Source organism: Brienomyrus brachyistius, chromosome 8 (genome assembly GCF_023856365.1).
Source record: "Brienomyrus brachyistius isolate T26 chromosome 8, BBRACH_0.4, whole genome shotgun sequence".
NCBI lineage: Eukaryota > Metazoa > Chordata > Actinopteri > Osteoglossiformes > Mormyridae > Brienomyrus > Brienomyrus brachyistius.
The window spans coordinates 963979-990050 of NC_064540.1; the positions used below are offsets into that span (position 1 = coordinate 963979).

The 26072-nt window shown below is 46.3% G+C and overlaps 1 protein-coding gene across 12 annotated transcripts in view; it reads right to left on the minus strand.

Moving 5' to 3' along the window:
- ptprt (protein tyrosine phosphatase receptor type T) overlaps positions 1-26072 on the minus strand; it is a 210948-nt gene that overhangs the window by 129635 nt on the left and 55241 nt on the right. For all 12 annotated transcript variants that reach the window (XM_049023370.1, XM_049023373.1, XM_049023371.1 and 9 more), the window contains exons 3-6: positions 12729-13000; positions 7938-8019; positions 6871-6986; positions 2765-2939 (exon numbers count right to left, since the gene is read on the minus strand). In XM_049023370.1, the coding sequence (XP_048879327.1) occupies positions 2765-2939; positions 6871-6986; positions 7938-8019; positions 12729-13000 (645 nt within the window). The remainder of the gene's footprint in view (positions 1-2764; positions 2940-6870; positions 6987-7937; positions 8020-12728; positions 13001-26072) is intronic.

The window sequence follows — 26072 nt, forward strand, 5'->3', positions numbered from 1 at the left end:
GACAGTTCATAACAAGCTCCTAGAAGCAGGACTGAGGTGCCATAAAGTAAGGAAGAAGCTCTTCATCAATGAGAAGCAGGGAAGAGCCGGGCTGGATATTGTAAAATAATGCATATTTTACAGAGAAGCAGACCCATAAATTGAGAAATGAGTGAAACTAAAAACTTTGCTGTGATCTCTTAATTTTTCCCAAAGCTGTATACAGGGCACAAGGCTGTCAGTCCATCACTTCATACAATTTAGAGACAATAATTTGCCTCACTAGATGTTCTTGGGGTTCAGAAAGGAAGGTAGGGTGCGCTGACATGGGGATGGCCAGTAACCTCACACACACACACACACACAGCCAGGTCAGGGCAGTGTGTACCTTACGGTACGTATGCTTCACATTAATTTCCTTCACAGATGCTTTTATGCAACAGTTTATAAAAAACTTTTACCGATCTGTAAAGCTTGGCATTTCACCAAAGCAATTCAAGTACCTTTCAAAGGTAATACAGCAAGACCCCCTCAGCAGGACTCAAATCAGCAAACTAAGCACAGCAGCACTGCATAAAAGCAGACGTGCACTTATTCCTGCGGTAAGGAATAGCAGGAAGAGCAATGAGAGAGGAACAACCGTGTGTATCTGTGTATCTTTCTGCACAGCCTTGGCAGAACGAAACCCCCATCCGTGGGTAACTGCCTACCTGTTCCAGACTGCCGCTTCATCAGCCGTAATTATTAATGGCGCCAGGAGTCCATCACTGAGAGACTCATTTATAAAACTCGGCATTTTAATCTCTCCAGAAAAAGGTGTAATGCCCGCCACCACGTCCCCTAACCTTTCTTGTTTATAAACGGCTTTTCCTTGTGAAACGATGACAGTCGGACCTCATCCCAGACATCGCCAGCACCCACAGCCCAGGCTGCCTCATTGTGTTCTCCACAATTTGAACGCAAAAACATTCTTTCCTGGATTAAAAACATCCAAACCTCCTGCCCCAAACATCAGCTGATACACACCTTGGAAACACCTCTCACCCACATTCCCAGGCCTATGTAACGCTGACACAGTACACGGACTTCGGGCAGGATGCACTAATTAATCCCTAATGAATCTGCGGCTTCCTACGGCCATGTTCACCAACACAGACACACTTCCTGTCTGGCTTCATGGACACAGTGAATTATGAATTATCTGTGCCCCCGCCACTCACCTTGCTGTGACTGGGATTGGCAACACCTGAGCTGCCAGACTGATGAAACTACTTGACGGAGGGTGGGAGAGAAAAGATGACAAGCTCTCTCACTGTCCCACAGAGATCATGGGGGGGCTAGACTTTCTCCATGCTTCCCTTGGATGTGCAGGAGATCCAGTCAGGAAACGCCCAAATACACAGGGACACTTACATTTTGACTTACATTCCCTGCCCCGGACTTGGCTATGGAATCCCGAGATCAATGGCTCGTGCGGAACATATTTTAAAGCTTCATTAACCTCAGGACCCACCACACATCCACCTCCTCCTGACGTCCGACAGCCACCGAGGCTTCTGCACCGACGGGAAGTAAATAAGCAGCAGCGGAACACTGGCCAATGGCGTTTCACTGCGGCGGAGGGGGAGAGCTGGGTCCCCTTAAATCAATTCCCGGGCGGTTTTTCAATCACGCCCTCTGAAATCCCTCAAAATTGATAAGCGGCGCTAAACTGGTTTCATCTAGCCTCGCTCCAGCAGTGCAGGCCATAAACGGATATTGATTACCGCCAAAGCAGACGGATGCCATGCTTAAGACTGTAGGACAGCGTCGAGCGCGGCTCTGCCCAAACCCAACGGCGCCGCTGCACACTCAGTCGGAAGAGACCACCTTGCATGTACCGAAAAGTAAACACCCAAGCATTGTAATTAAAATACTTAACCGTTCACTCTGTTCGGCCTTCTCTGCCTCCCTGCCGAGGGCCCATCTGGTTCCAATTTAACACACCAGTGAAGGTATCCGGCTGCAGTGTAGCCTAAACCAGCCCCCCGCATCAAGGCTCACTCAGCCCTCTGCCCCCACTACCAGCAGACCAGCAGATTTTAACATGAATTTTATCCACCAGTGAATGTTTACCAAAGTACTTTTCGCATATTTTTCTCAACTGCCACCCTCATAATAGATTTGAAGAAAGAAATTATGAGCAGTTTTCCATATTGCCAATTTTGGTTTTCTGATTTTTTCTTCCCTTTATAATGATATAAAATACAGAATTTCCAGCTATTAAATACGCTCTTACGTGAAAGTGGCTTCTTGTGCTGAATCAGATTGGACCGTTTTATTGGTTGATTGGCTCCTTCCAAATATATCGGCTGAAATGCAGTAACGAATCCCAGGAGGTTTCCATGCGAGAGCTGTGGAACTTCCTTGACATCCACAGCTGTTATTTATGTCCAGGTTTAATCCCTCTCAAATCAATGAAACAGCAGCCAGTATTTAACTAACAGCAAGAGACTAACAGAGTTTATCATGTAAGGTATCTATACGGTGAGATCTGTGCCATTTTCTTTGTTGTAATTATGCACTGTACATTGGATATCTTTTTTTTGTACAGGCAACTTTTTTTTGTTATTTAACTAGCATATATGTGTGTGTGTGTTTTCTGGAGAAGTTTGAGCTCTTAAGGGGCAGAGAACAGCCTGGTGATGCTGGCAGAGATAATGATGGGTTTGCGGACAGATAATGATTGGTGCAGCATCCAGCTGGGCCGTGATTGATAGATAATACCCACCATTAGCAGCCTTACCTTTCACAATCAGCTCGGCGTAGTTGGACACCCCCGATCCACCGTCGGAACGGATGACGCATCTGTACTTGCTGACGCTCCTCTGCGCTGTGTCGGCCACGCTGACCGTGGCTGAGAAGCGTCTGTGGTTCACCACCCTCGTCACCATCAGGGCCGTGTCCTTCCCGTTCCACTGCTGCGAAAGGGACACATCCCTCTCAGCTGACAGTTCCGGCCACGCAGACACCAGCGGTCCCTGGTTTTCCGTGCAAGCTTGTTTTGAAAACATGCATCAAAAATCTCCACATGAAAAACAGGGGTTCAAAAAGCTCATGAATTAACTCATCGGTTATATTAATCCTCAAAGGTGCATTTTCTTGTTTGGCAAGTGCTTAATATCTTACGCAACTAAAGGGGAAGTAAAATATCCTGTGTAAATAGTGTAAACACACACAAAAAAAAGCCAAATGGCCTGTGGTTGTCCGGGTGAATTCCTCAGGATGCTCTCAGATGTTGCCTTCATTTTTAGGAAGATTTTCAACATATTGGGTCACCCTGAGGATTCTGCCACCTGCTTTCTTTTTAATATGGTCCAATTATGGAGAAAAAAACATTCTGTTGTGACATGCAGTATTCTTTGCTGGATGTACTCATCGCAAAAAGCACAAGTCAAAAAAGACGACACACTTTACTTGGGACGAAAAGCTGCAATCACACAAACTGTTCTTCCCTTAAGTACAGGAGCACCTGGCCTGCCATGTGGAACCGAAGAACACCTACTCTAGCACAAGTCTATGACTAGTTTCTACAACAGTGTTACTACCGTCGGTAATGGTACATTATGTTTAGTTGTAATTAGTTGTATTACTGTACTTGTAGGAGTGGTAGCTGTACTATAAGCAGTAGCAGATTGGAATATTTTCAGAGGTTCATACCTCTGCTTTTCTGACCACTAGTACTACTTTTATTAATAAAGCTAGTAGTGGTATCTTCTGTAAAACTAACAGTAGTTAAATTGTTCAAAATACCACTAGTGTGCAGCACAGAGCTGTACATTCTGTATGGAGCAGTGTGCAGTACAGTGCCGTATGGAGCAGTGTGCAGTACAGAGGTGCGTGTGCCATACGGAGCAGTGTGCAGTACAGAGGTGCGTGTGCCATACGGAGCAGTGTGGAGTACAGTGCCGTATGGAGCAATGTGCAGTACAGAGGTGTGTGTGCCATACGCAGCAGTGTGCAATACAGTGCCGTATGTAGCAGTGTGCAGTACAGAGGTGTGTGTGCCATACGGAGCAGTGTGCAGTACAGAGGTGTGTGTGCCATACGGAGCAGTGTGCAATACAGTGCCGTATGTAGCAGTGTGCAGTACAGAGGTGTGTGTGCCATACGGAGCAGTGTGCAGTACAGAGGTGTGTGTGCCATACGGAGCAGTGTGCAGTACAGAGGTGCGTGTGCCATACGGAGCAGTGTGGAGTACAGTGCCGTATGGAGCAGTGTGCAGTACAGAGGTGCGTGTGCCATATGGAGCAGTGTGCAGTACAGAGGTGCATGTGCCATATGGAGCAGTGTCGAGTACGGAACTGTGTGTGCAATATGGAGCACTTTGAGGTACAGAGGTGCGTGTGCCATACGGAGCAGTGTGCAGTACAGAGGTGCGTGTGCCATACGGAGCAGTGTGCAGTACAGAGGTGCGTGTGCCATACGGAGCAGTGTGCAGTACAGAGGTGCGTGTGCCATACGGAGCAGTGTGCAGTACAGAGGTGTGTGTGCCATACGGAGCAGTGTGCAGTACAGAGGTGCGTGTGCCATACGGAGCAGTGTGCAGTACAGAGGTGCGTGTGCCATACGGAGCAGTGTGCAGTACAGAGGTGTGTGCCATACGGAGCAGTGTGCAGTACAGAGGTGCGTGTGCCATACGGAGCAGTGTGGAGTACAGTGCCGTATGGAGCAGTGTGCAGTACAGAGGTGCGTGTGCCATTTGGAGCAGTGTGGAGTACGGAACTGTGTGTGCAGTATGGAGCAGTGTGCAGTACAGAGCTGCACATTCTGTATGGAGCAGTGTGCAGTACAGAGCTGTACATTCTGTATGGAGCAGTGTGCAGTACAGTGCTGTATGGAGCAGTGTGCAGTACAGAGCTGTGTATGCCGTATGGAACAGTGTGCAGTACATAGCTGTGACTGCTATAGGAAGCAGTGTGCAGTACAGAGGTGCGTGTGCCATACGGAACATTGTGGAGTACGCAACTGTGTGTGCAGTATGGAGCAGTGTGCAGTACAGAGCTGCGTGTGCAGTACAGAGCTGTGTGTGCGGTACAGAGCTGCGTGTGCAGTACAGAGCTGTGTGTGCGGTACAGAGCTGCGTGTGCAGTACAGAGCTGTGTGTGCTGTAGGGAGCAGTGTGCAGTACAGAGCTGTGTGTGCAGTACAGAGCTGTGTGTGCTGTAGAGAGCAGTGTGCAGTACAGAGCTGTGTGTGCATTACAGAGTTGTTTGTGCTGTAGGGAGCAGTGTGCAGGACAGAGCTGTGTGTGCAGGACAGAGCTGTGTGTGCGGTATGGAGCAGTGTGCGGTATGGAGCAGTGTGCAGTACAGAGCTGCGTGTGCTGTAGGGAGCAGTGTGCAGTACAGAGCTGCGTGTGCAGTACAGAGCTGCGTGTGCAGTACAGAGCTGTGTGTGCATTACAGAGCTGTTTGTGCTGTAGGGAGCAGTGTGCAGTACAGAGCTGTGTGTGCAGGACAGAGCTGTGTGTGTGGTATGGAGCAGTGTGCGGTATGGAGCAGTGTGCAGTACAGAGCTGCATGTGCAGTACAGAGCTGTGTGTGCAGTACAGAGCTGTGTGTGCATTACAGAGCTGTGTGTGCTGTAGGGAGCAGTGTGCAGTACAGAGCTGCGTGTGCAGTACAGAGCTGTGTGTGCATTACAGAGCTGTGTGTTCAGTACAGAGGTGCATGTGCGGTATGGAGCAGTGTGCAGTACATAGCTGTGTGTGCATTACAGAGGTGCGTGTGCTGTAGGGAGCAGTGTGCAGTACAAAGCTGCGTGTGCTGTAGGGAGCAGTGTGCAGTACATAGCTGTGTGTTCAGTACAGAGGTGCATTTGCGATATGGAGCAGTGTGCAGTACATAGCTGTGTGTGCATTATAGAGCTGTGTGTGCTGTGGGGAGCAGTGTGCAGTACATAGCTGTGTGTGCATTACAAAGCTGTGTGTGCTGTTGGGAGCAGTGTGCAGGACAGAGCTGTGTGTGCATTATAGAGCTGTGTGTGCTGTGGGGAGCAGTGTGCAGTACATAGCTGTGTGTGCATTACAGAGCTGTGTGTGCTGTTGGGAGCAGTGTGCAGGACAGAGCTGTGTGTGCTGTTGGGAGCAGTGTGCAGTACATAGCTGTGTGTGCATTATAGAGCTGTGTGTGCTGTGGGGAGCAGTGTGCAGTACATAGCTGTGTGTGCATTACAAAGCTGTGTGTGCTGTTGGGAGCAGTGTGCAGGACAGAGCTGTGTGTGCATTATAGAGCTGTGTGTGCTGTGGGGAGCAGTGCGCAGTACATAGCTGTGTGCTCAGTACAGAGGTGCGTGTACTGTAACGAGCAGTGTGTGTTGATGCCTTATTCGCCCCAGCAGATGATCAAAAGACGCCCTTATCTTCACAGGAACAATCCATCCACTTTGCTATCATCCACCCTACAAACCGGTTGCTCTTTACAGTCATCAATATGTTAAAATTAGTGGACTTGCATGTTACCTCTCATTTACATCATGTGCAGATAGAGAAATGTCATTGCAGCTTCCTGAATATGATCCAAAATGCCAAGCGTGACAGATGGATGAATGTGTCTGAACTTAAGAGAGATTTTTGATTTAATGATTTATTTTCTTTCTATAAATGTTAAGAGTCACATAAACACACATTTTCAATATAGGTGAGGGGAAACATATAAAAGTTACGTAGGGGCAAATAGAGCTCCTTCAATCAGTGATTCCTCTCACCATCCTCACAGAAGGGTAAACAGGAAAATAAGCACTAACATGGCAGACCCAGGACCTTATGAAGACTCAAAACTTCAAGATGTCGAATGAAAGGTGGGGTAGTGGTCGCGGACCTGGGCCTGTGGGCCCAAGATGCCAACTCACCTGCAGCCATAGCTTGTCGTGCTGGGACCACTTTCCCCCGGCGATGCACTGGAAGGTGGCGTTCTGCCCGACATTCACCTCCACGTTCTGCAGCCTCAGGAAGTGCGGGGCCTTCCCTGCGAAAGGCAGACGGCGCAGCCCCCAGTGAGGAAGCTTTACCCACCCTCCACCTCCACCTCCATCTCCACCCTCCACCTCCATCTCCACCCTCCATCTCCACCCTCCACCTCCATCTCCACCCTCCACCTCCATCTCCATCTCCACCCTCCACCTCCATCTCCACCTCCATCTCCACCCTCCACCTCCATCTCCACCCTCCACCTCCATCTTTATCCATCATGCAGCACAATATTTTCACTGATGCAGCTTTGGTCAAGCGTTCTGGAGGGACAATAGCTGGGTTATGTTCCTGTTTCATGTTCGTGTATCATGTTCCTGTGTGACACCTGCCTACTTGTTTAATATATATGGGCCAAAACTCTGTAAGTCACAGACTGATACCAATTTACAGCCTGAAAAGTCGTTTTTTTTTCCTGTTTGCCTGCAAACTCCCATTAAACTCTTGCAGCTTTCAGCGCTATGACCATTTCATGACTTGGGTGCCCCCCCCCCCCCCCCCCCCCCCCCCCCATTACTTAGAATTGATGCCGAAATGAACAATCAAAGGTTATCAGCCGGCGAATACATTTCAAAATGATGTGTCCTTTTGATGAAATATTAGAAAACATCGAAAAATATTGATTGTAATCTTCTAGAACTTCTGTGATGCGTGGTTTTTCACTGAAATCACGTTGGTGTTCAAGATCAGCACTTAAGTTTTTAAGTTGGGCCCTCAAACACAACAGAAACTAGGATAGTTTTTCTCCAAGAAGAGATGCAAAGCCATTCTGTTGGATCGGAGTGGCAGAGGGACATCGAGTACGTTTTCAGCATAGCAATCTATCCCCTCCTGTCCTCCTACCTCCATAGTCACGGCTATATTTGTGCACTACCACAATGGCCTGATCCTCCCACGGACTGGCCGGGGGGGCATAGAGGGGAACAAGTCACGGAGGCGGGTCACTCACGGCAAGGGTGCGCCAGAACTCTGACTTCATCCACCGCGATGAACCCAGGGTGGCCTTGCAAGGACACAGCCTCGAAAATCACCTGCCAGAGAAAGATGGATGGAAGGAGGGAGACAGGGATGGAATAAAGTTACCTGCCTGTGGGATTCAGGATCGGTTCAGTGTCTTCTATGTGACTTCCAGTCTGTGTTTGTGTGTGTGGGTGGGTGGGTGGGTAGGTGGGTGTACTATTACTATCATTGTGAGAGGGAAACTTTCAGAAAATGCATCCAAGAAACACATCAGCTCCTGAAAAACTGGGTTTTATAACAAGGCCACAAAAAATTTATTTATTTATTCATAATTGATCTCCTGTTAAAAAAAAAAAAGACTTTCAGTCCTTCTACTTTTTTCCTTGTTTTTGAGTTTTTCGGGGTGATGATTGGTTATTACAAGAGTCATGGGTCCCTGGAGGACATTATGATTTCAGCCATGAAAAACACTTCGAGAAAATGACTCATCTCTTATAAGTACAAAGTTTTGCTTATTGCCATATTTTGGGAATCACACACACCAGCAGGTCGTACAAAGACACAGGCACCAAGTGTGAGGCAAATGTTTCCCAAACGTCATTATTCTGCCGGCCATTAGCATCGGTGGCTCCAGGGCCAGATAACCAAAGATACCACCATCCTGGGTGTAAAATTGCACTGGTCTGCCATTTAAAAATGCAAGAAGTAGCCCTTTCTTCTCCATGAGTGCTTTGGAATCGATCAAAATCCTCGTGATTCATGCCTCACCTGAAACCAGACAGCAGAAATTCGGAGGGGGTCTGTACATCAGACATACAGTTACTGCGCAAAGGTCATTACTGTCATGTTAACAGTCAGATAAAAATACATTTAAATAATCTACATGTCAGTATAAAACTGTTATTATGTCTGTCAAAGTGTGTCACCTAAACCATTTGGAAACCTATCCAGAAGTAAGCCCAGTATTTACAGTAATCAGGCAACACAACAATGCATTTTTCCACTCCACTACCATCATAGCGTTTAGAAAATCAATACCTCGTAAAGTTTAAATTTAAATGGTCAAACTTAACGAATACAGGGAATGGCTGGTAGACCCCTGAGGAGAGGTTTGAGAACCGAAGCCGTATTCATCCAGCCATCCAGCAAGATATCGGTAACTTTTTGGAGTACAGAAGAAGTTCCCCTTCGTTTTTATTGTGTTACTGTCAAATTGCATATGTACCAATGTTAAATTGTTTTTTTTTTCCTGAGGAAATGTACGCTTGCTACTCAGATAAATAGCTTTAAATATTTCCTTTGACTGCCTAAGACTTTAGCGCAGTGGTGTAGTTCTGTGATCCTATTAAATCTCAGCTGTTATTTACCTAGACGTGTCCAGCTCAGGGGGCGACCACATCAGACTAAGACTCAGGCCAAGGCCCTGAAGCAGGGGGGCACCGAGTCGTGACTGGCAGAGACTGAACAACTTCTGTGGTCACGACGGAAACCAGACACCCCACCCAGTTCCCGGCTCCCACGGTCTCCCTAATCCTGTTTCAGCTTCACAGATGGTTCCGAAACACGGCACTGACATCTCTTCGCTCAAAAAATATCAGCCTCTCTGGCAACCGTGTCTCAGGTGTCCTTCAGATAAGATCAGACGTCCCGCTTCTTGGTGGGCAGTACGGATGGTCTTCTTTATAGTTGGCATGGCGAAAGTAACTCGGCGTGGAACAGCAGAGCGGGCAGCAGAACCCTGAGACCAGACCCACCTGAGCGGGACAAGTTCCAGCAACTCCAGCCTGCTCAGGAGCCAGAACCAACATCGATCACAACTAAAGCCACGCAGACGATGGACCTGTGACACTCACCCACTCTGTACACCATACGTGTGTGTGTGTGCGTGTGGGGGGGGGGGGGTGGTACTGTGAGGAGGTACTGTTAGCCCATGTGGCCTCCTTCTGAGAGTAGCCCTTCTCTGACCACGCAAAATGTATGAGGGAACCATTCCAGAGGTCAGTACTTTACCGATCACTAACAATCACACTACTGGGTTCACTGGGCGACACCCCCACGTGACACAACCCCTCCCCCCCCCCCCCCCCCCCCATCCCCAGCCCAAGTTCGAGCACCTGCCTCTCAAAAACACTCTGCAAAGCAATGCCAAGCTCATGCAGTCCTGAGCCAATTCCAAGCATCACATCTCAAGCCGCTGTTAGAAAGAAATGAATCGCTCCATGGCGCCCCCTGGTGGACGAGTACAGAATAGTGGTGTACTGCATGGCAGAGATGCGGGTCCTCATTGAAATTCTGGACCCTAGAGCAAGGCTACAGACGGCCCTGCAGTAAATCTAAGCTTTCCACTCTGGCTGTTATTCCTGCACCGCCCAAGCCACCCCACCTCCCCCCGCCCCCCTACCCCGGAATCGACTCAGTTGCTACCAGCTCACCTCCCAGCAATAACATATGATATGATTTTCGTGCACATGGTGGTGGTACCTTTCTTGACAATAGACAAAGCAGGCCTCGAAGAGACTGCATTTTAGGGTCGACGCGGTGTCAGGGGGGCGTCCACCAAAAGACTCAGCAAACACAACTTTACAATATTATTAAATGAACAGACCAAAACCATAAACACACTGTCTCCTTCTGGTTAGGATCAGAGACTGTAATGGGGGGGGGGTGTTCTCTCCTCACAATCACAAAATTACAATAATTACAACAATTTAATTTCTGTATATTAAGTCTTTCAATCTGGGGTAACATTTCTGGATGATTTTATTATTGCGGTTAGGTCCAATCCATTGGCAGTATGCTGCATGCAGACTGTTGTATATAGTTTTAAGACTTTTCTTCTGCTTATATTCCAAGTATGTATCCAGCACAGGGTTACAGGGGTTCGACCCAAAGCCTATCGCCGGCTGCACAGGGCACAAAGCAGGGGAACACCTGCAGGATGCACTATGGGCACTTTGGAGAAGCCAGGTCATATGTTTGTGTTCACGCTGCAGGGGGAAACACCCCTAACACAAGGAAGACAGAGCAGGCGAGAGGAAACAGTGCTACCCACTGAGCCGCCGTGATGTATATCATCAGTAACCAAGGAGATGCACCCCGCTTACATCAGACAGGGGCAGATTTGTCCAAAATTAGCCCAGACAGATGGATTTTGACTTTGGCCTTAGCTGAAATCTTCTGGCATCCGGTTTAATTGCATCCGGTATGACGAGTAAATACTGCATTCCGAGTGCCGTCCAAATGTCAGGACATCTCCTTCTAGACTTTTCCCTTGACCGTGAAAAAAGGAAAGCGGGAGAAGAGCAGGAGCCCGCGGACCGATCCCGAGTCCGAAAGGGCAGCGCTTATTCATCACGCCGTCGTAGCGAAAGGACTGAGCATCAAACGGCGCTTCTTTGTTTGCTCCCGTTTAGCGTCATTTTTCCCTGGAAGTCCGCCAGATGGGCCGCCAGTTGTTAGGCATGGGGGACGTGTCTGGGAAGTCGCAAAACCCCCGACCAGAGTAACATGAAAGACAGCGCATAGAATGAATCCCAAGGAGGTTTCTAATTACCCATATTAATGCTGGGCTTCTAGGGGGAGGGAGGGAAAAAAACTTGTCGTTCACAACGCAAGAAGCCGTCTGCAAACAGATGGCGGCAAACGCTGGGGTACGGCGAGCAGGAAGTAATTACTGCTATAGATACGTAAATACTGGCGTGCAACAGCAGCACCGCCATGGAACCAACGTGCCCAACACTCCGACTAACTAAACACTACTAGGTGCCCCCGCAGTAATTGATCACCCCCCCTGGAAACTATCAAGTGATACTAACCAGTTCACCCAGAAAGAATATAAAGATATGGCCAACATGATAATATTACAGTTTGTCTGTAAAGGGACACTGAGATTCCTTGAGGGTCATGAGAATCTACTGTTGCATCCTTGACAATAGCTGCTGCAATCTGTGGTGCGTCCTCCGGCCCTCGACACACCTTGGCTCCTTCCCACAAGGTAATTAAAGCAGAAGAAATTGGTGGAAAATGATTAGGAATCTGGCTTTCAGTTGGTTACGCAGAGTGGCAGTTTGACTGGAGTCCCGTTTCACCCATAGATTAGCAGAGTAGGGATGCTTCTAGCTATGAATGCATGGTGTAGCAAAACGACACACTGGGGTGAAATAAGTATGTTAGGGTTTCCTGTTTGTGTCATGTCAGTCAACGGGCTCCTGTTTACGTGGGTATTCTGTACGGGGTAAGGATTCTCCACACCTACAGATTGGTGCAGACCTCCATTCTTGAGCCACAATTCAGTTTATACCTCAGTATATATTTTTTTTATTATTTTTTGAGGGAGGTGGGAGGTGAATAAGAACAAATAGGGAAATATTTCTGGGTTTAATTAATCACCAACAATTTGGAACACTAAAGAGGGTAATCATCCATCATGAGCTAACGAAACTAGCCTAGCTCTTCCCACAGGCGTGATCACTCAGCTATGATTGGAGCAAAACAGTCACCCGACACACACAGTTGTAAGACAATAGAATAGGTGCAATACATTACAAAATATAGATCTTTCCCTAACTTTAAATAGAATAATAATTTAGTGATTTACGCGTAACATTGTTGATTGGGAAATGAAAAATGACTTTTGTGACAGTAACATAACGAGCTCCACAGGCTGCACCTGCAGATTTTGCAGTGGATTGGGTCGGTCGGGAGGCAGGTGACAGACATTTGTATCAAGGTTTCAGTCTCGGTTTTAGAACCATTACACCAATAGTATACTGGTACCCACCTGGTAGGAGTTAGGCCAGAAGGTGCTGATGGCGAGCTCAGCCTTCACCCAGCCGTCAGTAGTGGAGGAGGAAGCGTTCCACACAGGGTTCCCCTGCGGGCCCTCGTTCACCTTGATGTAGACGTTGAGGGCCCCAGGACTGGACCCGTCTCGGCTGGATAGTGAGTAGTGGAAGTCGATGCAGTGCGTGTCGTTCTCCTTGAGCGTCGGCAGGAGCAGGTGGGCCTTCTGCCCTGACGCCCGGCCCGAGGCATTGACCACCATGAAAGAACCTGAGCAAAAGACAACATATTCAGGTATATATCTGGTGTGACTGCAAAGGACTGACGTTAGCTTCTCAAAGTCACAATGTAAGCACAGCGTCTCTGACTACAATATCCATCTTTTGTATGTGTGGTCTTTCCCTCCTAACACATCGAGATGAAAGTCAGGAGGGCAAAGATGCCACAGGGGAGGGGCAGGCTTGACAGACAAGTCTTTCTACTAGGGTTAGGGTTAGGGTTAGGGTTAGGGTTACTTCGATCTTCAGAAACAGAGGAAGCTACCCCCTCCTGATGTCCCCAAAAATGTGCTGAGGTGGGGAGGGAGAGGTATCCGATGATACAACTTGCAGAGCGGGGGGAGAGGTCGTGAAATTAGCACACATCACGTCCTGTATTGGTTCAAACAGGGACACGGCTTTGTATTTTTCAATATGGCCCAATCCCGTTAACTACGGGTTAACTCAAGTTATCTCAGTGGTCCAACAATGGTCCAGCCCTCTGGATATTCCTGGTTTGTCGGTTTTATTTAGACAGCTGAACAGTTGGTTCTTTTATCCTCATATGAGCTGCCCATCTGTTGCCTTCCAAGCGTACCAATAAACTTGACCTCATATCCTCCAATTCCTGTGTCCCACGGATCTGTTCCCCACCTCCCAGATTACATCTGTCCCACATGGTTTCACTATTTATTTGTGGCTCTCCAAGTAGCATCTACATACAATAATGCTGCCCCATGTATGAAATGACAGAAGGAACAACTGAGTGACTAAGGGTTTTGCAGGTATTTCAAAAACTTAACAGAGCAGCAATTAGATGATTAGCATGAGCAGTTAGCGGCCTACCTCTGCTGAAATTACAATAATTCACTGTGATTCCACTCAATTATTTCATCGGCCTCACTGTATCATGTTGTAGACTGTGAAATGAAGTATTTGACCTTGTTCAGATGGAACCTGAATCTCTCCTACTACTTGCATTATTCCTATTCCTGCAATTTATAATGAAGGAAAGAGCACAAAGACCAGCAACAAAAATAATAATGAACAATCAAGAGCTCTTCAGTTATTTTACTTGAATCGCTTTCATCAGATCTAAAGATTAAATTTATGGATATATCACCCCATTATGTCTCACACAGTTTCAGGACTGATTCTGCCCCGGTTTGTTTAATTGCCAAACACAGATCTCCTGCCAAACCACTCATTCTACTATCTGTTACATTGTGAACACAGAATTTCCCCATCAACCTGGAGTGGACAGTCTCTGTGTACCCAGCTGCGGGAAACGACCAATACTTCAAACTGACGTCTTTTAACTGCGGTGCAGATAACACAGTGCAGAGACAAGTAGCAGAGTTGAATATTAAATAGAACCCCCCCCCCCCCCCCCGCCCCCGGCTTATAATCTGATCTCAACCTTAATCCCCACCATTACGTGGTATCAATTCACTCAGAAGTGGCTTTTCCAGATTCGCAGTACAGTCACCAGTGTGTAAGTCTCTCGCAAGCAGGAGGGCTTTGCTCTGCTTTCCAGCAATGCTATCACATTAGCGCGTTTAGTGCATGCAGACATACTCCAAAGAGCTGCACCGGATCAGGGGTGTCGAACCCCAGTCCTGCTGGGCCGGAGCCCTGTGTAGCTTAGTTCTCGCCACAAAGGATCCAGCTCAAGAGCTGTGTGGTAATTAGCACAAGGAGTTGAATCAGGTGTGTCAAATGAAGGGAAACACAAAAATGTGCAGGGCTCCAGCCCCCCAGGACTAATTTGAAACCCCTGTACCTGATGCAGCATTACCATATTTTCTTTAGTTCTTTTGGGATTGCATACCTCCGACCTGGTTTTTGTTGATCCTGGGTTGCAGTACCATTCGGTGAGGATAAAGTGAGCCGGGCCTCACTCTGAGGACACCCACTGGTCAAATTAGACTGAGCATTTTGCTTAACTGCACAGCCCGGAGGGGAGTGGTGCCTGTGATCAGAAGGTCGCTGGTTTCAATCCCATCCTTGGCAGAACAATCACGTTGCCATTGGGGCCTGGGGCAAGACCTTTAACCCCCTAGAAAATCCTCCTGGGCCGCCAGATGAAGGGCTGACCCTGCAGGCTAACCCCAAGCTTCACTCTCACCCACGTGTATCGAGAAGGAGAGCAAGACAGGATGTGCAAAAACGAAAGCATTCCAAGGTACCTCTTCTTCTATGAATAGCAAATAAAAAGCATAATTTAACAATTGAGCCAAAAGGCTGTCCATCTATGAGCTTATTCCCAAGAAATGTATGCTAAGCACTTTTAGACAACAAAATCTGGATAGGGCACCATATTAAAGATAAACAGAATTGAACTGAATCCGTAAGCCCTTCTGTTATCAGCCTGATGGTAAGATTTGTCCCTGATATGGAAAGATAAGAGCGTCTTCCAGCGCTTAAGGCTACGGGTGAGCTCCCGGCAGCTCAGCAAAATGTAAGAGACGGCAAACGGCAGCAATGGGTCAAAGTGGTTTTATTAAGGTCAACTCTAAAACCCATTAGAGAACATCGGCAATAAAAGAAGCCCTCTTCAACAGTTTTAGTGTTTCCCGCATCGTCTTACGCCACGGCAGAAAACGCACACAGCTGAGGCATTGGGCAACGTCATCCACACTTTTCACCTGCAGCACGTAAGCTAATAGTAATTTAAGAGCCGCTAGGTTTTATATCGTACCATACAATATATATTTAGCAAAACCTGTGAGGTACTTTCTAAATTCCCTCCTGGCAAACTATGGCCCGTACATTATAAATAAACTTAAGGTGTTCAGCTAACACAAAAAAGAGCACCAAAGCAATTCGAGGGCACTTATTTCCCAGAATGCCACATTCTATTGACAAGAGACTTCTCTCTGTTTCAGGACTTTCGAAACTGTCTTCAAGCAAGACTGACAAATAGCATAAGCTGTGCAAACTGTCACGTTAATACTCTGTTACTGGATGGGCAAGTTTTATTTTTTTGTAGGTCCACCACTGCTTTGTTTGATAAAGTCGAGGAATTTCACATTCACTGGTCTCAGTGGTAATTCCCCGAAACAATAAAACGCTATTCACCATGGTACTAGATGGGCATGGTAATCTGCAATCTCGCCTGTAAAGGTAATGTGGCGGAAAACGGTCAAGTCGCGGGACGGTAGCCTGTCTGGGACAAACAGAGCGAGCCAGAATAGAGAAGCACCACCACTTTCTCCCCTTTGGCGGGACCGGTGCCCCCTCCCTCCCCGGAGCTTAAGTGGCTGCCGGCCCATTTCACACATTTTACGGCACAAACTCAGCACCCACCCCAAGCCATGCGCACCCCCCCTCCCGACTCGTTTGGGCAGAAGACCCCACCCCATATGTTTCCTGTCCTTAATGTGTAACGACCCCTGCATGATTTGTCCTACTGCTCTCTGTGCCCTAATTATCGCGGCATGGCTTCATCCCCTCACCGTATCTGATGCCCATCAGCGGCTTCCGTGGCACCATGGCAAGCGGGCAAACCACACCATTCTGCTTTACGTTTCAGCCGAGAATGCCAGACAGACGCAGCCCATGGGGGCCAGCCGACCTGACAGCGCAATTCACCGTGGCCTTTTCCTTCCTGTCAAGTCATCTCGTTGACCTTTCCTCATCGGTTGCAAATTTTTTGATGCCCATCAAGCGCGGGCATCCAGACAAGCCCCCCGGAGCATCCTCCTAATCTGATAAGTGGAAAATCGATAGCGGAAGTGTCATTGTGAACTCGTAAAAGAAGCCCCCATCACTGCCACCAATCATCCATTCCATTTGCTTCTGGCTCCATTGGGACAGTTTCATGTTGACATTATTGTTAATTAAGTTCAGGTTGTTTCACAGCCAATGAAATCCATTTCGCAATGAGGTAGCTACGTCCGGCTAACATTCTTGATGATTACAGCTTGGCAAGATTAGCAGATCCGGCTCTGCCTCATGCCTTTTACGTCACTGCACATGGTTTCAAAAACTTTTGATTAAATCACAGCACAAACACATGCTATACCATGCACCCAAAAAGGCTGCTTCTCACATTTTAATTTTAATGAGATACACAGTATTATTATAACTATTGTATTAATGGATACCATGAGTCACTGACGGGTTAGAAGGAACATTCCAATGTCCATATTTACACAAACATTAAAATACTGCGGATGACCTATAGTTTATTTATACTGATACAATTTGAAAATGTCTGAATGCTTCCTCATTAGAGTGAACAGAGTGGCTATTGTTTCAGAAAATATAAGTACATTTTTACTGCAGTAAACCGACTCTCAGATAACCAGATGTGATGGATTACCATCACTAGAGTATCTCAGCAATGGGCTCTGGTAAAACTACAATGTCTCAATGAACACGGAACTTGGTCCTGTGCACAATGGTAACATTTATTATTATGGTAATTATTAATTCTTTACTTCAAATGGTAAGATTTGACTGATTTGTATGTAGTGCACTTCTCTCTGCCAAATGCAACTATCAGTGTTTTCCCTTACAGTATTTTGCCCTCCAGGTACTTTCATGTAATAAACACGGATAACCTTAGAATGAGATTTTCGTTTATTTCTGCAGAAGATCACTTAATAGCACCAAATAGCAGGTACAGTGGTGGTATCAATTTACCACTGATAGTGTATACTATACACATCCAAAAATCTTATTTCACAAAAACATTACTAGTTACCTAAATTTAATCCTCTTCAAGAAAACAGTTGAAACTGAATGATTAATTATGTGGAACGGTAGTCCTGTGTTTGCCTCTGGGCCCAAACAGTGAGTTCCCTGAATATATTGAACATATCAGTTGCTGGTGCTTTAATGTTCTATTGAATAAGAAAATAAATACTATATTGTCATTCAAATTATGATTATAAGTTTTTTGTATATCTCTCTGTGAAATCAAGGCTTTGCAGCTCTGTAATGAACACTTTCTAAATTGTCATTCAAGCGTTTCTATTGTTATTGTCAAACCATCTCGTGCATATATATCACCATTATACCGTGTATATATATCACCATTATACCGTGTATATATATCACCATTATACCGTGTATATATATCACCATTATATGGTATATATATCACCATTATACCGTGTATATATATCACCATCTCGTGCGTATATCACCATTATACTGTGTATATATCACCATTATACTGTGTATATATATCACCATCTCGTGTGTATATCACCATTATACTGTGTATATATCACCATTATACTGTGTATATATATCACCATCTCGTGTGTATATCACCATTATACTCTGTATATATCACCATTATACTGTATATATATCACCATCTCGTGTGTATATCACCATTATACTGTGTATATATCACCATTATACTGTGTATATATCACCATTATACCGTATATATATATCACCATCTCGTGTGTATATCACCATTATATCATATATATATCATTATACCGTGTATATATATCACCATCTCGTGTGTGTATATCACCATTATACCATGTATATATATCACCATTATACCGTGTATATATATCACCATTATATCGTGTATATATATCACCATCTCGTGTGTATATCACCATTATACTGTGTATATATCACCATCTCGTGTGTGTATATCACCATTATACCGTGTATATATCACCATCTCGTGCGTATATATATCACCATTATACCGTGCATATATATCACCATTATACTGTGTATATATCACCATTATACCGTGTATATATCACCATCTCGTGCGTATATATCACCATCTCGTGCGTATATATCACCATTATACCGTGCATATATATCACCATTATACCGTGTATATATCACCATCTCATGCGTATATATCACCATTATACCGTGCATATATATCACCATTATACCGTGCATATATATCACCATTATACCGTGTATATATCACCATCTCGTGCGTATATATCACCATTATATCGTGCATATATATCACCATTATACCGTGCATATATATCACCATTATACCATGTATATATCACCATTATACCGTGTATATATCACCATTATACCGTGCATATATATCACCATTATACTGTGTATATATCACCATTATACTGAATATATATCACCATTATATCAGACAAGAGAGCAACACCAATGGCTCTTAGAATAAACCACAGGCAGCCTTGCTGTTAGTTGTTTTACATTATAAACAACAGGTTTCTAGTGAAAGAAAACAAGGACAAGAATCACTCCAGACATAAAATACACTGGTGCGGAACTTAATTTAAATGCATAATTGCTAGTTTAGTTAACTATTAATCACTCAGCCAAGCTATTCACACTTTTAACCAACACAGTCTTTATACTATAATTAACCTTAAATGGGCTAAACTGATTTGTAAATCCCCCCTCTGAAAGACAACTAAAGATTCGGTCCCCCTAGATTTCGGATTCCTGCCCAAGTCGGACTACGGTAACTCAGCATTTCTGGGCATCTTACGCGCCAAAGTGACCTTTAGAGAACGGGGGGTATTGTGTCAACTATGAGAAATTCTCATGTAAAAATGTATCTGGTCTTAATAGGGTCTAATGCACTCTAACTGGATGTTATTGCACTATAGCACAAACGGATGCTTTGGATGCGACTACAAAGCTAAAAATGGTGCATCTTGCAATAATAATGTAATAAATGCTGAACTCTGTGTCTGGTGCAGTCATTTTCCATCACTGCTGAACATGACGAAGCACAGTTAAAAATAAATTACAAAAACAGACAAATAACAACCTCCCTCTGAATGTTAATCTGCCATGCCATCAATCTCCATAGGAACAAACAGACCTGAAATTGCATTTTGACCATGAGATCTTCAGGGGATCCAGTTGACATGCTGGCTCAAACCAGGGGCTAGCAGCTAGCAGTCATTTTATCAAGAAAGAGTTCAGACAACGTGAAAAATTACTCAGGGCCATATCGCTGGCGGCTGTTTGTTTCCAGAGGTCTGCATACTCACTCATTTTACCCCCACATTCACACAGAGCAATTGTACTTAGTTATGGAGACCAGCATTAGAATACCTATCTTTCAGGTCCCTTCCCACTATGCCTCCCCATTTAAAAAAAAATTAAAAATGACGGACTTCCTTCCTGGTTCCACTTCCTGTCATTGACAGCTGTGATGCCAAAAATCCTCTTTGATTGGATTAATGTTTTTGCAGATCTGATGTTATTAAGTAGGTGTAAGATAATAGAAAACAAGACAAAATTGAAATGTGAATGTAGGCAGATGTTGCCAGGTGCTCCCCTGAACCCCCACCCTCCCTACCACATACAGAATTGTTTATCTAGAATACCATGCAGCATTATATGTTTCAGAAAATGCTATTGGACAGCAGCCTAATATATTCCTAAAACAATTGATGAAATAACTGTCACGAGCTCCAGTTTAACATGCAGTCTGGGTCAGGGAATTTTTAATGTTAATATAATAATTAGTGTTTTAGGTCATTAGCATTTGACGAAACGTAGTTTTTATTAATGTACGCAAGAATGCACCTCTTAGATAGCTTTTAAATGTAAGCATTTGGACAAATTGAAAACCCAACAATGACAAACGGCTCTGTTTACATTAAAGAAGGATTTCGATTATCATTAGAATTAATACATAAAATTAAAAATTGAACCACTTTGATGCTTATTGTGACCGGCAGGCCTTGGGTGGCAGATCAGTGAATTCATTTGCATATCGCGAAGCACAGTAAAATGTGATGAGTATTCTGTCCCGAGGGGGGGTCTGTGGGGTGCCTTACCCAGCACTAAGGATGCCTGTCTGAGAGCCGAACACGGCCAACTGAATCATTGCGCCGAAGCGGACGGACGCCTCGTAAACTCCTCTCTATATCTTCAGCCTGACATCACCTGTGACAGGCACCAAGCGCATCCCGTGAAGAGAGAGGGATCCGCACCACCGAGAGAGTGATTAGAGGCGAGAGCTCTGAGAGCCGAATTAAAGATGCTCCATAACATTTGGCGTAAATGTCCATTTCAGTCCTTAACAGAAATAAATATGGCCATTGGTCTGACGCCATTACTGATTTGTCTTGCGTTTGCGGTTTCCACCTTGAGTGAGGCTGGGCGTTCCTGTGAACTTGTAAATCGACTTTAATTCATTTGTTAACGCATACGGTTGCAAGAAGAAGTGTCCATGTTATCTTATTTTAAACATAGCTCTATGATTAGCACCGTACCAGGGAAGGTTCCTGTCTGTTCCTGTGAGGGTGTGTTGGTGTATGTGGAGGTTTCATAATCTTTCTCTGTTGCACAGATTTCGTCCAGATTTTCTCCTGCAGTCCGGAAACACAAGTAGGAGAATTGGTGTCTCTAAATGGCCCACAGTGTGTGTGCGTGTGTGTGTGTGTGTGTGTGTGAGGCACAGCACTGTGTTGGGTAAACAGTAATGGAGGATATATGGGAAATAATATGACAGCCATTTATCCAGGAGAGAATGAATACAAAATATAAATAAATGTGTTATCTGTTGTTTCGCAGTAACATTAAACATTAATTCTGCTGTCCACAGTATGAAATTGTAATATAGACCAATTAATTTAAATGTATCCATCTGTGTGTTAAAATCACATGAATATATGTATATTTATTTTGCGTGTGTCTGGCACACCCTTCTTTAAAATGGGGGGGGCTGTGCCATTATAGCATAGCAATAGTATCCCTTATTTTAATTTCTTCACTATTGCCTAGATTTCTTACTTCCTGTATTGTTCCTTTGTGTTGGTACTTGGCCCAGGTTCAAGGAAATAATCAGCCAGGCTTTTTTTTTTGTTCCCAGTCTGGCTCTATTCCGGCTCGGCACGTGGGCGCGGAAAGGGCCGGAGGCGTTAGCTGACCTGTCGCTCGGAGCTCCACACCCGAACCGCCAGCTGGCGTTTTCACGGAAAACGGACCGCTCGTCTGCCGGCAAACGGACGCTGCTACAGAGCGAGTGAGACGGCTGGTGCCGGACGGGCGTTTGGCACATTTAAATGGGGAGAGCAATGAGTTACGAGCTAAGGGCTGCTAGATACTGGGGAGGCTCAGCCATGCTTGCGTAAGTCCTCAGCAGTGCAATGCAAAACACAGCGGTTACATTTTTGTGACACTCTATGGGATCCAAGCCCATGACCTTCACATTTTTAGTGCAAGGCTCTTATTGAGCTACAGGATGGGTGCTATCCATCCCCAGCCTCTGCCTGGCGCACAAAAGCTAAAACGATTACACAGGTGTCCACTGGAGAGCAGTCAAGAGAGCAAAGTAGAATTACGTTGTCCGTCCTGCTGTCCCAGTTCTCCTCACCAGGCCCAGCAAGCCTGAGTCCCCAGCACCCTGCCTGACCTCAGGTGACTGTCAGGTACCCCCCCCCCCACCCACATCCATGTGAGCAGCAACAGAACATTCAGAAAATGATCCACGTCTTGGCGCCCATGCAGAGCTCTGCTCGCCTGTGGCCTCCTTGTGCTACTCGCATGACCAAAACGGTGGCATATCCTTCCACGATTGAAAAGAGGGGCATTCTACCAAGTCTTTTTACTTGGACGAATCTTTTTCAACAAAGTGCTGCTACATGTGAAATAATAACACCGGTCACAGGAATTATTTTAAGCCTGGGACTGTTTTCGAGTAAGATATAATGAATGTTTTCCGGGGAATCTATCCAGCGACTGCGAAAACACACCAGCTGTCTTCGGGGGGAACTACTTAGTATTTATTGCATGGGCAGCAACAAAGGGAAAAAAAACGACATCATTGCTTGTGGAAAGTAGTGATATGAATAACAGAGAGAACTGGGCATGATTGGGGAGCGGGGCAGGCCGGTGCACCTTGACAGACGTGGGGATGCCGCTTCCACAAACTTTTGAGTCTCTCTGATGCTTTTTTTCCTTTTTTTATAGAGTTATTTATTTTTATTTTTTGAGGAAAACGCATAGCCAAGCAAGTCTGATATCGCAGTCTTCACCCACTGGCAAATAAGGCAGCCGGCTCGGGTAATCCAGGCCCGAATGACTCCTCGGTCCCACAGTCCTTTACGGTGGAAAATACAACGCACACCTGAAGACGGTTCATACTCAATTTCCTGCCTCAGCAGGAGGCTTCACCGTGACAGTTTTTTCCCCGTGAGGAGAACCTGCTCGGTGATTCTGTTGCCTCGGTGGGCAGTGTTCACTGCCTAAAACTGTAATTTATTTATTTATTTATTTTTTTGCTCCGTGTTGATTTGGTCACTCCCGGGCTGTCAGCCAGTGCCCAGGGCAAATGGCAGCGACTTCGGAAATGGCTGTAGGAATCACCTGATGTAGAGATAGACGGATGGAACCGGGACTTTCGGGCTACAGGGTTAGGAGCGATGCGGAGTGAAAGTGAAAGACGGCTTCAGCACCACGGAAGTCTGCAAGAGAACCGGTATCAGGAGGCGGGAAGGGAAGCTGCCGGAATTTGGCCACAAAGTTCTTCAGCAGGCTGGAACTCATGATTAGAAGGTCAACAGCTCAAAGTCCAGAACAGGCAGACTTAAGCCCCGGGGGTGCTGCATGCTGGCTGACCCTGTCCTGTGACCCCCCCCCCCACACACACACATGTCTCTGAAGATGAAGTAGGCGAAAAGGGAATTTCCATTTCCCCATGGGGATTAATAAAGAATTGCTATTCAAAATCCTTTTATTTCGCTGATAGTTCATAGGCACTGGTTCATTTCAGTTCAATGAAACGTTTTTTTTTTTTTTTAAGTGCTCTTGTCAAGCACTTTACCCCATCCTGGTATATTAATCGGACACACACACACTTTACAGGGGGACCAGCAGCACCTCACATAGGCAGGCTGGAGGGCAGGAAGGACTGAGACCACTAAACTGTGGTGCGTCAGAGAGGCAGCGTTATCTGACGCTTTGATAAGCGTTTCGGGCTGCCATGTTGGCGAGGACGCCACATAAAATTACACTGATATGGAGCTTGGTGGAGGCAAAACTGCGAGATAGGGATGGGGGTAGGCAGACCGAGGAGATCTGCGCAGGTTAGCACAGGGCGGGGGGGGGGGGGGGGGGGGGGGGGGGGGGTGCGTGGTTGATGCCTTGAATGCATATGTGCCCCCCCCCCCCCCCCCCCCCCCATCATCAGGCGGCTCACAAAGAGACACACGGATTCCATATATATTCATCTCATGGCAGCAGCTGGACTTACAAGCCCGTCAGCGTCGCCACGGCCGACAAAAAGCGTGGAAACGAAACAATAAATCTGTATTATTCCGCTGGCTTTGCTGCCGCCGTCGCGATCTGCCGATTTCAGGGCCCGATAAGCTTTCCTCTTTATTGTTGATGGGATTATTTTGCAATCACGGCATAAATGCTTCCGCGCGGCGGCCGAAAATGATTTCATTTGTAGTATGGAGACCCGACATACGAATGTATTTCCTCTCCTAATATGGGGATGGGGGAGCGCGGTGGGGTCGGGGTGCGGCTGGCGGGCGAGGCAGGTGATAACGACTGTTGTCATTGATTCAGTCCAGTTCCCCCTCTGTGCTTGTCTGCTCTGCTCGTTTTACCCCTGGTTCAGTCAGACTACACTACAAACACATCCAGAAACACACAACCACAGTGTGTCAGGCTTCCTCATGCACCATCGCCTCTATGTGTCTCATGGGCCAGACATAAAGAGAATTTCCCCACTGTTACGAGTAAAATATTGCCATTCTGATACACTTGGTTTATAGGCTCCAAGCCGTCATATTTATATTGGAGTCCGGCTGTTTTCTTACTGCGACGTCCCTGCCCGTCACATGGTTCAGAATCCTAACCAATCACATATGTTTGTTTAGCTGTCACTTTTATCTAAAGTTACAGACATTTCCGAGAGGGAGCAGGGTCAGGCAGTTCCTGGAGCAAGTGAGAAATCACTCCACTGACCCCTAGATTCAAAGCAGTGACCTATTGATCCGACATCCCAGCATCCAGCTGAGCCACACAACCCCCCCAATTATGGGCTCCCTGCTGACCCCCCCCCCCCCCCCCACCTTAAATAAATAAGGCATTCTCTTATTTACATGAAGCACAACCATTAGGAAGTCGTCAGCCCTCTGGCGCCCCCTACAGGCCGGGCACGTAATGCGAGACCACCTGCAGCAGTTTCTCTCGGGCAGATAGGGGTTAATACCACCTTGCCTGGCGCAGGAAAGATAGGCGTAAATGAAAAGTGCTTTCGGTGAGGCAATAAATCACCTCTCTATATAAAATGAGTGTAAAACTGTAATAAAGCTTAATAATGTTCACACTTCTGAGATTTATGCTGCGCTGAATTAAACATTAGATTTGAAACTGCGATTTGATTCACGGCAGCCGGCCGCTGTTTTGTTTCCATATTGACTCTTTATGATTAGTGTAGCGTACATCGCAGCTGTAATGAAAACGCGCAGGGTAATTGGGTTTTTAATGGGTTTGCATATCCATACGATTTTAGCAGTTGTCAGCTAACAGCCCGTTTTAGGAGTGCCGCTGCGCCGTTTCTCTGACGGGAAAGGTCCGGAACGTGGCCATCGCTCAGCCCTGATATTCATCAGAAGGGTCTGCTTCAGCTCACATAGAAATTGTCCTGTCGTAGATATACTGGGGGAAAGGCGAGATAGAGCTGCTGCCAGGACCGGCACGCATTTTAACGCTCCTTTGGAGGTTGGATGGCGATGGAGACGGAAAGGGGACAACAATGTTTCTTCTCCCGGCTTGTCAGAGTTGGGAAATTGAATCCCTCCGTATCCCAGCGTCGGGCTATAAAACATGCCCCCTTCGCCTCTCCCCCGCTTCTCTTTGTTCCGATTAAACCCTGACGCCGGTAATAAACCACCTCCCTTTTCATCGCCCCCCCCCCCCCCCCCCAAACAGGCAGCAGTCCAGGTGGGGGGGAGGAGGACCCCTACATGGCACGTTAAAATTAAGCCATTATTTAGAGTGATTAAACGTACACCGGGTGTGGATCTTCTCGTGTCGATCGGGACCAAAGAAAGAATGTGGCTATACCTCCGTGCAGAGTCTCAACTCAAGGTGGACGTGTGCGGGGGGGGGGGGGGGGT